Below are 12,591 nucleotides of genomic sequence, written 5' to 3' on the forward strand. Positions count from 1 at the left end.
AACACAGCTGAAGACGGTTCATGAACAGGGTCAGAGCTCTGTGATGGGAGTCAATGGCATCACGCAGACTGTATTAGTTTCCTAAGGCTGCTATAAGAACATACTATAAACCAGGGGTCCCCAACCCCTGGGTCTGCCCATTAGGAACCGGGCCATACAGCAGGAGGTGAGCGGCAGGCAAGTGAGCATTACCATCCGAGCTCTACCTCCTGTCAGATCAGCAGTGGCATTAAATTCTCATAGGAGTGGGAGCCCCATTGTGAACTGCACGTGCGAGGGATCTAGGTTGCATGCTCCTAATGGAAATTAATACTTGATGATCTGAGCTGGAGCAGTTTCATCCTGAAACCACCCCCCAGCCCTGTCCATGGAAAAATTGTCTTCCATGAAACCGGTCCCTGGTGCCAAAAAGGTTGGGGACCCCTGCTATAAATTGAATGGTTTAAAGCAACAGGAATTTTTTCTCTCACAGTTCTAGTGGCTGGAAGTCTGAAATCTAGGTGTCAGCAGGGCCGTGTTCTCTCTGAAGGCTCTAGGGGAAAATCTGTTCCATGCCTTTCTGTTAGCTTCTGGTGTTGCCAGCATTCCTTGGCTTGTAGACACATCATTCTAATCTCTGCCTGTGTTGTCACAAGGCATTCTCACTGTGTCTGCCTCTGTGTGTCTTCTCCTCTTCTCATAATGGCACCAGTCTTTTAAGGGCCCACCCTACTCCAGTACAGCCTCGTCTTAACTAATTACATCTGCAACAACTCTGTTTCCAAATAAGGTTCTGGGAATGGCATGTATTTTTTGGAAATACTATTCAACCCAGTACGCACACTACATGCTGACTACCTGTCTGCAGACCAATGACACACATCATTGGCTTCAGGGTCTGTAGTTCATTCAGATGATGAAAAACTCAACTTACCACAAGGTTATCTGCCACAGCCCCATGAAGCCATGTTTAACAGCAAAGTCAAGGTTGGCCTAGCCATCTCCAAGTTACGGGATGAAGTTGTGCTCACAATAAGGACTGAATAGGATTGGAAGAGGGCACAAGGACAACTGAAGAGCAGCATCCATGCACAAGAGGAAGACAACAGGGTGCTGGGGCCTAGCAGTGAATTCAGTGGGGGGTCTTGGGATGGAAGAGCAGGCAGCTCTGGAGTGCTGTGCAGATGATAAGAAGGAATGTCTAGGATCTTGTTATGTCGAGTATAGCAGGTGTCTCCACAAGAACCACGGCATCTTACCCAGTGACAACAGTAGGGATTGTGGGTTTAGGATGCTGTGCACATTTGCCACAAAGCCAGCACATCAAATGACATGGATGGAAGCCCAAGACTGCCTGCTCAGCCTAGTCCACCTCTCAGCAAGATGTTGATGGAATCAGAGCCCAGGTTGCTGTTACTGAGCCTGGAGCCAAGCAGGCCTGAGAGGCCCTCTATCACATTTATCACCTCACATGTGCAGGAAGGAAAGGCCAGCTCATCTTGCCTTTCATCAGGAAGTTTCATCAGGTGTTCATGAACACAGAAATGCTACCTGAACAGGTGTAAGTGCAAATGGACCCCATCTTATTCAATCCCAGTTCCAACAGCTTTGTTACAGCTGATTGTCAGTGGCCCCTCAAGTGTGTTTTGGCTTTGACTAAAATGGCAGCATTTTTGCAAATGTTTTTGTGTATTTATTTTAAAATTTGAAGTGGGGCCAGGTGCGGTGGCTCACGCCTGTAATCCCAGCACTTTGGGAGGCCAAGGCGGGCGGGTCACCTGAAGTTAGGAGTTCAAGACCAGCCTGAGCAACATGGAGAAACCCCGTCTCTACTAAAAATACAAAATTAGCCGGTTGTGGTGGCGCATGCCTGTAGTCCCAGCTACTCGGGAGGCTGAGGCAGGAGAATCACTTGAACCCGGCAGGCAGAGGTTGTGGTGAGCCAAGATCACGCCATTGCACTCCAGTCTGGGCAACAAGAGTGAAACTCTGTCTCAAAAAAAAAAAAAAAAAAAAAACTTTTGAAGTGGGAGGCAGTAATATTACTGGTTAAGCACCTGAGATGTGGGGCACAGGCAGCTCTCAGTGGGTGTCCATGCTGGGTCAGCATGTCTGATGAGGAAGGCTGTGTGACAGTGGCCAAACTCTTCTTTGTATTAATCAAGGTACAGGTTAAGCTACTGTAACAAAGGGACTCTCAAATACAGGGTCTCAGACAAGGTGGAGGTTTATTTCTCTTTGACGAAGCAGCTCGGAATTTGGCAGGCAGTAAGGACAGGTAGGTGACTCTCTCCTGCAAGGCTGTCAGGGACCCAGGTTCCTTCTATCTTGTTGTTCCTTCAGATGTAGATTTCAGTAAAATGCTTTTGGTCTGCAAGTACCAGAAAATTCAACTCAAATTTGCTCACCCAGTAATGGGATTTCTTATTTAATCTCAAGTAATTTCTAGATAGGTGACAGGTTAATTTAATTAATTAATTTCTTTTAGAGACAGAATCTTACTCTGTTGCCCAGACTGGCGTGCAGTGGCACAATCATAGCTCACTGCAGTCTCAAACTCATGGGCTCAACCAATCCTCCCACCACAGCCTCCCAAGTAGCTGAGACTACAGGTGCACATCATCACATCTGGCTAATTAAAACAATTTTTTTTTTTTTCTGAGATGTGGTCTCACTATGTTGCCCAGACTGATCTCAAATGCCTGGCCTCAGGCGATCCTCCTGTGTCAGCTTCCCAAGTAGCTGGTATTATAGGCAGATACTATTGTGCCAGGCCCTAGCCTGGCTAAGTTGGTTAATTTAATGGCTCAACAGTGCTATCAAGGAAGAAGGTTTTTACATTTTCCTCTCTACCATTCACAGCATATCCTCTTTGGCCAACTCCCCTCACAGTTCCACGATTCCAGGAATCCCACACAGATATGACAATGTCTACCAGCAGATGAAGGAATGTTTTTCTGCAATGCCTTTTTTAAAAAGTGTGATGAAAACCTTTCCCAAAAGCCTTTGAGTAGATTTCTCATCCTGTCTCCTTGGCCAGACTTTCATCATATGTCTATGACTAGACCTCTAACTGGAAAGGGAAATTGGCCCACCAAGCCCAGCCTCAGACAGTCATGACTATTGGAGCTGGGACTAGGACTAGGGCTGGACCTGGGGCCTGCCTCCTTAAGGCAAGTGCATACGTGGACAAGATCAGGATCCAATAGCTGTGATGATGGGGAGGAATGGCTGTTGAGTAAGTCACTACCTGGATCTGTCATGTATTCCTATCTTTTGCTTTTTTTTTTTTTTTTTTTGAGATGGAGTTTCGTTATTGTCCAGGTTGCAGTGCAGTGGTGTGATCTTGGCTCACTGCAACATCAGCCTCCCTGCTTCAAGTAATTCTCCTGCCTCAGCCTCCCAAGTAGCTGGGATTACAGGCACCCACCACCATGCCTGGCTAATCCTATTTTGTATTTTTAGTAGAGATGCGGTTTCATCATGTTGGCCAGGCTGGTCTCGAACTTCTGACCTCAGGTGATCCATCTGCTTTGGCCTCCCAAAGTGCTGAGATTACAGGCGTGAGCCACCGTGCCCAGCCTTTATCTTTTACTTTTTAATGGTTTCCTGGTACAGAGTTGCCCAGCAAAAGTGCTGTCATATGGTGTGCTCTGCAAATGAGGGTACCCAACATAGTGATTCCCTCAGCTCTAGGGTCAGCCAGGAGGGGCCTGAATAGCCAGAGTACCTGGGCTAATTGCTTTTTATCCTAGCAGCTGCTTCTATTTACCACAGTGCATTTAAACACACTCTCCTGTGATTTTTAAGAGGCGGAAAAGGTTGGGAGCTCTGACGTGGTATTCTATAGCAATGTTCCCCTATTGAAGTTTAAGTGATTTAAAATTATTGCTCCCTCCCAATTATCTCTTAAACTGGAATTCACTTTTAAATCCGTGCTCTATCTAGCAAATCTGGTGTGTAGAGAGAGAATTGGTGTAGGGCAAGGGTGGGAGCTAGTACTTTAGTTGGGGTACAAAAGGAAAGAGGGGTGTGTGTGTGTGTGTGTGTGGTCCTATTCCAGATATACGTTGAAGTTATTGCAACAGGATCTGCTGATGGATGTGGGATAAGAGATGAGTTAAGGATGATTCCAAGAAGAGAGTTGCCCCATTTTGAGTTCGGGAAAAATGTTTCTGGAAAAATATTGCACATTAGAGTTGCTTATAAGGGGCCCAAGCAGGCAGTTGGATGTATATGGCTGGAATTCAGGGGGAGGCTGGAGACGTGAGTCTGAGAGGCATCTGGGTACAGATGGTATTCAAAACCATGAGACTGGAAGGGAGGGGGCTGGGACTGAGTCCTGGGATACTACAATAATAAAGGGAGAAGAGGAGGAACCAGCAAACGAGACTGAAAAGGAGGCAGGAAGCAACTCCAGAGCGGTTTCCTGGATACTAAGTTAAGAAAGTGTTTCAGGGGAGGGAGTGATCTGTTGTGTCAAATGCTGCAGACAGGCCAAATAAGGGGAGGACCTAGGAGTGACCCTGGGGTTTAGCAAAGTGGAGGTCACCAATGATGTTGACGAGGGCAGTTTCAGTGGAGAGTGAAAGCCTGATTGAGAGGAGGGAAAAAAATGGGAAACAGAGTAGGCAAACCTCTCTAGGAGTTTTGCTTTAAAATGAAGCAGAAATGGGAGCTGGCTGGAGGGGAAATGGTTTGTTTGTTTATTTATTTAGAGATAGGGTCTTGCTCTGTCAACCAGGCTGGAATGCAGTGGCTGGATCATGGCTCACTGCAGCCTGGACCTTTCTGGCTCAAGCGATCTTCCCACCTCTGGCCTCCCAAAGTGCTCTCATGCTTATACGCATGAGCCACCGTGTCCGACTGTGGACAATCTTTTTAAATAGAAGAAATTTAAAAATATGTTGGTATACTGATGATACAAAGGAGAGAGAAAAGAGGAGGAAAAAACGGGGAGAACTGCTCGGCCAATATCTTTGAGAAAGCGTGAGAGGATAGGATTTGGTGCATAAATGTAGGAATTGGTCTTAGTAGGCAGTTTGTACGTAGTTACAGGAGGGAGGCAAGTAGGCGAGTAAATGATGCCGTGAACTTGTGGGTTTACTGATTCCCACAATTTTCTTAGTAAAATTGGAAGCAAACTCATTAGCCAAGAGTGAAGATGGCGAAGGAAATGGTGGAAGTTTGATGAGAGTGGAGAAATATGGTATAATATTTTAGGATTATGGGCAGAGCAAACTGAAGGGAATTTGAAAATTGAAAAGCGGGCCGAACTAGATTTTGCCTTGAGAGGTTAGTCCCTTTAGGCGCTCGGTAGGCGGTGTCGCGTTTCCTTGGAGACCGAGACGCTGGCGAAAGCATCGGGTCTTGGGACGTTTGAGTGGCATGGGTTACCGCGCGATCTACATTGAGACAAGGAAGTTGGAAAAGCCGAGTAGTTATACTAGAAGATCAGGGTCTCACAGACTCGCAACTTCTCTTCCATTTTCCCCAATGGCGCATGTCTTACAAAAGTAGGTAAAAAAAAAAAATTGGAAGAAAGGCGGAATGTGCATGCGTACTTCACACCCCGCCGCTGTCCCGCCCTCGCCTTGAGGTCGGCCCTCGGTCTTCTGACCCCCGTTCTCTCCCAGCCCACATCTCCTTGGCCCCGCCCCACTCCCGCGGCGCTTTGTCCCCGGTAAACTGCAGTTTCGGGTTCGAGACTCCAATCCTGTTTCGAATTGCTGCTTGCTGCCCCTTGGGCTGGGGATAATGGAAGTTCTTTCCCTTCCCAACTCTTTCCAGACCCAAGCACTCTGGGACTCACTCCACAGTCCAGGAGTTCCAGGTTCCGGTGAGTCTTGGGGGACTAGGGCTGGGGTGGGAGGCTCGCTGGCCCTGCAGTCCACCTGCCCTCCACTCTCACGGTCGTGACTGCTCCGCAGATATAGGCTGGAGACCCGAATTCCAGTCCCAGCCGGGTCACACTTTGCTGTGGGACCCAGAGCAAGCCTCAGCACCTCATTTTTCTCTTCTCACTGTCTTATCAGAATGTAAGGGTATATTATGCTGCTCTCTTATTCATCTGATTGCTACTCTGGTTTCCTGAGGGTGGATGTTTCTGTCTTTTCCATGCCTTCTGTTTCTCACAGTTCTTAGCACCTCACAGCCTGGATGTGCTTAGTAAATTCTGGCTGGCTGATTAAAAAAAGTGATAGCTAACATTTATGGAGCACTTACCACATGCTTCATAAATATCTCTCAGAATTCTTGCGCCAATCCACAGAGATAGGTTTTATTATTAGATCCACTTTACAGATGAGAAAATTGAGGCTCAGAGAGGTCAAGTCACTTGCTTGAGGTCACAGATATCTGAAAAGGGTGGAGCTGGGATATAAACTCATGGTGCTATGTGACTGATTGTGTATTTTGTAGGATTGTGTTCCATGGCAGCAGTCCAAGCAGGAAACCAAGCCATCTACTCTGCCTCCAGTCCAACAAGCCAACAGCCTTCATACAAGCAAAATGAAGACTTTGACTAGGGTCCAACCAGGTGGGCAGAGGCACCTGGGAGCTGGTGTGGGGGTTAGAGACAGGATAGAGTGGCTGCTCTTGGCTCTTGGTGACACCACTTATATTAGGGTAGGCTAACTGATGTAATAAACAATGCCCAAATTGCAAGTATTGATATAGAAGTTTATATCTCATTTATGTCACAGTACATTTGTGGATCTGAGGAAGGAGGGATTCTGTTCCACATGGTCATTCAGGGATCCAGGTTCCTTTGACCTTGTGGGTCTGATATTTTGTAAGGTCTTGAAGTCTTCTGCTGGATACGTTTGCATCCAGCTAGCATAGAGGGAAGAGAGAGAACAAGAAAATGGACAATTATGTGGGCATTTTTTTGGGGGGGGTCCAGATTGAAGTGACAATTGTTACTCCTACTCGTGTTTCAGGGGCCATAATTTAGCCACATGACCTCTGCTAACCACAAGGGAAGGTGGGAAATGTAGTCCATCTCTTTTTCCAGGAGGAAAAGAAAACAAGGTTTGGTGAAATCATAGAACAATCTCTGCCACATCATTATCATGCTTTACAGGGGAGTTCGAGGCCTTGGGTCGGGCTCAGGCAGACATGGGGTCAGATTTTGGCTCTGCCATTTACTCACTTGGAAAAATCATTCATCTCTCTGAGCCTTGGTTTTCTCATTTGTGAAATGGGGACACTAATACCGCATAGGATTGTTGTGAGAATTAATAACAAATATTTTGTAATATTTCTTTGGTATCCTGAAATGAACTTCATAGACAATATAGCATACTTATGTGTACACCTATGTATAAAATCACTCATACCACCTCATTGCCTCCAAGTAAGTCATGTTAGATCAGCTCCCCTGTGGGCAACACTGAAACACAGAAAGGAGACGGGAGAATAGAATGCCAAGTTGCCCTGCATCTCACTGCCTTATTTTACCTCACTGATGCTGGGTGGGGATAGAGGCTCAGGCTCCCACCAGGCTCTACTGACATAGGTAGGCTGGGGGAGGGGAGTGAAGCCCAGAGGTGACGAGTCCCACCTCATGACACTTCATGAAATCTTGTCACTGCTGGACTCTGTTGACACTGCCCTAGAGAGAGAGTCAGAGCACTGTCTTCTGCCAGGTGGGGGTTAGAAGATGACTTCCCCACTCATCCCTGCCAGCACTATCCCAGTTGGGGAATCAGCACCACCAAGCAGGGAATGAAGGATCAGCTCCCTGCTGGACACTGCCAACACTTACCAGTGAGGAAAAGGGAATAAATCCATACAAATATTCCCAGTGGGTTTTTCAGAAAGTGGAAAAACAATTCAGTGGAGGAAGAAAGCCTTTTCCATGGGTGGAGCTGGAGCAACTGGACATCCATAGGCAAAAAAAAAAAAAAAGAAGAAAGAAACGATTTAACAACGAATATAAAAATTAGCTCAAAGATAAAATAAAATAGAAATTAAATGTAAAATGTGAAACTGAAAAACTTTTAGAAGAAAACAGGAGAGAAAAATCTTTGGGGCCTAGGGCCAAGTGAAGAGTTCTTAGGTATCACACCAAAAGCTTGACCCATAAAAGAAAAATAGATGAATTGGACTGCATCAAAATTAAAAATTTTGTTCTGTGAAAGACTTTTTTTTTTTTGAGAAGGAGTCTCGCTTTGTTGCCTAGGCTGGAGTGCAGTGGCGCGATCTCAGCTCACTGCAAACTCTGTCTCCCGGGTTCAAGCGATTCTCCTGCCTCAGCATCCCGAGTAGCTGGGACTGCAGGCGTGCGCCACCATGCCTGGCTAATTTTTGTATTTTTAGTAGAGACAAGCTGGTCTCGAACTCGTGACCTCAAGTAATCTGCCCACCTCAGCCTCCCAAAGTGCTGGGATTATAGGTGAGAGCCACTGCACCTGGCCTTATGAAAGACCTTTTTAAGAGGATGAAAAGACAAGCTATAGACTTGGAGAAAATATTTGCAAACCATGTATCTCACAAAGGACTACTATGTAGAATATATCAGTAACTCTAAAAACTCAACTGTGAAACAGACAATTCAGTTAGGCAATGGGAAAAAGACATGAAGAGATATTTCACCAAAGCAGATATACAGATGTCAAATAAGCACATTAAAAAGATGTTCAACATCATTAGCCATTGGGGTAATGCAAATTAAGCCACAGTGAGATATCACTGCACACCTATTGAAATGGCTAAAATAAAAAATTTGATGATAACAACAAATGCTAGCAAAGAGGAGAAATCAGATTGTGTGCAATTGCTGGTGGGAAGGTAAAATGATGCAGCCTCTCTGGAAATGAGTGTGGCAGTTTCTAACAACATGAAACATGCACTTCTTAGTAATCCGACCCAGCAGTTTTACTCTTGGGCATTTATTCCAGAGAAATGAAAACTTGTATTCACACAAAAGCCAGTATATGAATGTTCATAGCAGCCTCGTTCATAATACCTCAAAACTGGAAACAACCTTGAAGTCCCTCAGTGGGTGAATGTTTAAACAACCTATGGTACATCCATACCGTGGAAAACTATACAGCAATAAACAGGAAAGAACTATTGATATATTCAACAACTTGCATGAATCTCCAGAGAATTATGCCAAGTTAAAAAAAGCCAATCCCAACTGTTACATACTGGATGATTCCATTTATATAACCTGGGGATCACAAAATTATAGAAATGGAGAGCAGATTAGTGATTGCAGGGGTTAGGGACAGAGTTGTGAGGAGGGTGGTAAGGGGAGGGAAGTGGGTGTGGTTGTAGAAGGCGACAGGCAGGATCCTTGTGGTTATGTGAAAGTTCTATATCTTGCTCATCTTAATGTCAATATCCTGGTTGTGATATTTTACTGTACTTTTGCAGGATGTTGCCACTGGGAGAAACTGGGTAAAGGGTACATAGACTACCTCTGTTTCCTTTCCTTTCCTTTCTTTTTCTTTTCCTTTTCCTTCTCCCCTCCCCTCCCCTCCCCTCCCCTCTCCTCTCTTCTCCTCTCCTTTCCTTTCCTTTCCTTTTTTTCAGACAGAGTCTCTCTTTCTCTTACCCAGGCTGGAGTACAGTGGTGTGATCTCAGCTCACTGCAACCTCCAACTCCCGGGTTCAAGTGATTCCCCTGCCTCAGCCTCCCAAGTAGCTGGGATTACAGGTGTGCACCACCACAGCTGGCTAAATTTTGTATTTTTAGTAGAGATGGGGTTTCACCATGTTAGCCAGGCTGGTCTTGAACTCCTAACCTCAGGTGATCCACCTGTCTCAGCCTCCCAAAGTGCTGGGATTACAGGCATGAGCCACCATGGCCAGCCCCTCTGTATTATTTCTTAAAACTGCTTGTGAATCTGAACTATCTTGAAACAAAAGATTTAATTTAAAAAAAGATAAATTAGGGCTACTACCAATAATGAAAATAAATACTCATTATTAAAACTGCGAATCTTCCTTAAGCATTTAAATTCAACTTAAGAATCTTACAATTTTTATAAACATTTGTAAGGGGGTTTTGGAACTTGGTTAATTAAATTCTCCTAAACCTTTTAAGCCACATCTTAAAATTTAACGTATTCATTTTCATTTTCAAATAGTTCACTTGTCTGATTAACAAAAACCATTGGGTATTTACATAATTCTTGTATATCTAATACTTAAACTTCTAAATATGGGTAATCTGGCCAGGCGCGGTGGCTCACACCTGTAATCCCAGCACTTTGGGAGGCTGAGGCAGGTGGATCACCTGAGGTCAGGACCAGCCTGGCCAACATGGCAAAACCCCATCTCTACTAAAAATTAAAAAATTAGCTGGGTGTGGTGGTGGGCACCTGTTATCCCAGCTATTCAGGGGGCTGAGGCAGGAGAATTGCTTGAATCTGGGAGGCAGAAGTAGCAGTGAGCCAAGATCTCGCCATTGAACTCCAGCCTGGGCAACGGAGCCAGACTCCTTCTCAAAAAATAAAAATAAAAAAAAATAATATAGGTAATCTTATGTTATCTTAAGTAATAAAAGTGATTTATACATATTTAATAAGAGTGTCTTAAACCTTTCAACTTAAATCTAAATCAAAATCCCACTTATACTTTTAAAATTAGAATCACAAGATTAATCTATTAATTTTAAAATTAGAATCACAAGATTAACCTATTAATCATTCTGTCTCTTATACAATACAACTAAAAACTGGATATATACAGGTAATTTATAAATTAAACACAAAATTAATTTACTTAATCATCTCCATAATTAATGCCAGCATTTCTCAGGATGAAGGACATTGATCTATTAAAGAGATTAATATCTTTCCCAGATGAGCGGGGTTGTACCTGAAGCAGGGATTTTGGTGGGGACTGAGAGTAGAGCTGGATCCACCTGGGTGATTTGTCTCATGTCATTGCACGACAGGCGGAGAGGAAACAGGGATTCTAAGAATATGCCCCCCAAATGCCTATACTCCGTATCTGGCAGAACCACAGCTCTTAGAGTGTTTCAGAGACAGCCAGTTGGAGTTTTGCCTAGCTGCTGTGCCTTCGTCTGGTGTTGTGGTCCCACTTCTCAGGTCACTAGAAGTAAGAGTAACAACTGGTAATGTGTATCCAGCACTGAATATGCATCAGGCACTATTCCAAACACCTTTAAGGTATAGTAACTTCTTTCATCTTCACGAAGACTCTATGAGGTGGGCATGATGATTATTCCCATTTTATAGGTGGACGAATGGAGGGACACAGAGGTCATTTGACTTGCTCAAGGTCACACAGCTAGTAGAAGGCAGAGCCTGGATTTTTTAAAAATTTATTTTTATGATTATATATATTTTTTGAGATGGAGTCTCTGTCACCCAGGCTGGAGTGCAGTGACATGATCTCGCACCACTGCAACCTCCGCGTCCCGAGTTCAAACGATTCTCTTGCCTCTGCCTCCCAAGTAGCTGGGATTACAGGTGCCCACCACCATGTCCATCTCATTTTTTGTATTTTTAGTAGAGACAGGGTTTCACCATGTTGGCCAGGCTGATCTTGAACTGTTGACCACAGGTGATCTGCCTGCCTTGGCCTCCCAAAGTGTTGAGATTACAGGCGTGAGCCACCATGCCTGGCCAAGAGCCTGGATTTAAACTTGGACTGTCTGGCTCGTTAGTTCTTGTTCTTAACCCCTACCCCATCAGGCCTTCTGTCAGCCAGGTTGGTGGGACAGCAGGGATTTGGATTCAGGCCTGCCAGACTCTGGTCTTTCTGCTGTCCTGTGCTGCAGTAGCTACTGGAAAGACACAAGGAGTGGGAGTTCCCGACTCTCTTTCTGACTGGACAGTTGAGAGCGGGGTTCCTGGCTGCCCCGCCCTCCCCTCTGTCCATGTCCATAGTTACTGCTTTCACCTGGGCTTGTCTCTCCCTTATATCGAGGCCCAGAGTATGTCCTGGGAGCTTAGTGAAGGGTGTGAATTTCACCCTCAGTCTAGTGTCACATTATAAGGCAGCCAGAGGGTGGAGCTGGGGTCTGGCTCCCCTTTCATTAATGGTGCACTCTCGGGAACCTGGCCTCAGGCCTGCCTGGACCCTCACTCTCTCCCTGTCCTTTCCTGTCTACCCCTAGTGTTTCACTCCAAGCCCACTATGGTGGTGACAAGCTGCCAGCCGAAGAATCCAAGAGAACTACATAGAAGGCGGAAGTTGGACCCTGGGAAGATGCATGCCAAAATCTGGTTAATGAAGGTATGAGGCACATCTTCCCTGGACACTGGGCCCAGGACAGGGACGGGGATGATGGCTCTAGCAAACATGTGCTGAGAACTTCGTGGGTGCCAGACTTGATTCATTTCTTCCTCACAGGAACTGTGTGAGCATGCTTATCCTCGTTCCTATTTTACAAACCTGGAAACTGAGGTGCAGGGAGATAAATGACATGCACCAGGTCACACAGCCAGGAAATGGCAGGATCAGGGGTCAAAGCCAGTTAAACAAAGCATTTGCTGTTCTGTTTAAGACTCAAGAAATAATCAGAATTGCTTGTTATTTTGTTGCATTAGGAACACGATCTAGTGGCTTATTTATCTTAAAATTTCCAGCAACTTGGCCGGGTGTGGTGGCTCATGCCTGTAATCCCAG

The 12,591-nt window shown here is 45.3% G+C and overlaps 1 protein-coding gene across 13 annotated transcripts in view; it reads left to right on the forward strand.

The window, feature by feature from the left end:
- C21H20orf96 (chromosome 21 C20orf96 homolog) overlaps positions 1-12,591 on the forward strand; it is a 68,694-nt gene that overhangs the window by 19,749 nt on the left and 36,354 nt on the right. For 4 of the 13 annotated variants that reach the window (XR_010125155.1, XM_054466846.2, XM_054466850.2 and 1 more), the window contains exons 3-4: positions 6,400-6,517; positions 12,080-12,198. Coding sequence is in view for 11 of the 13 variants with exons in the window: in XM_054466846.2 (XP_054322821.1) it covers positions 6,400-6,517; positions 12,080-12,198 (237 nt within the window). In the remaining 2 variants the exon portion in view is untranslated. Of the gene's footprint in view, positions 1-5,312; positions 5,500-5,769; positions 5,819-6,399; positions 6,518-12,079; positions 12,199-12,591 lie in introns of those variants that run through there. The other 9 variants (XR_008496070.1, XM_054466848.1, XM_054466841.2 and 6 more) reach the window with 6 other exon arrangements.

The sequence above is a fragment of the Pongo pygmaeus genome, chromosome 21, assembly GCF_028885625.2.
Source record: "Pongo pygmaeus isolate AG05252 chromosome 21, NHGRI_mPonPyg2-v2.0_pri, whole genome shotgun sequence".
Classification (NCBI taxonomy): Eukaryota; Metazoa; Chordata; class Mammalia; order Primates; family Hominidae; genus Pongo; species Pongo pygmaeus.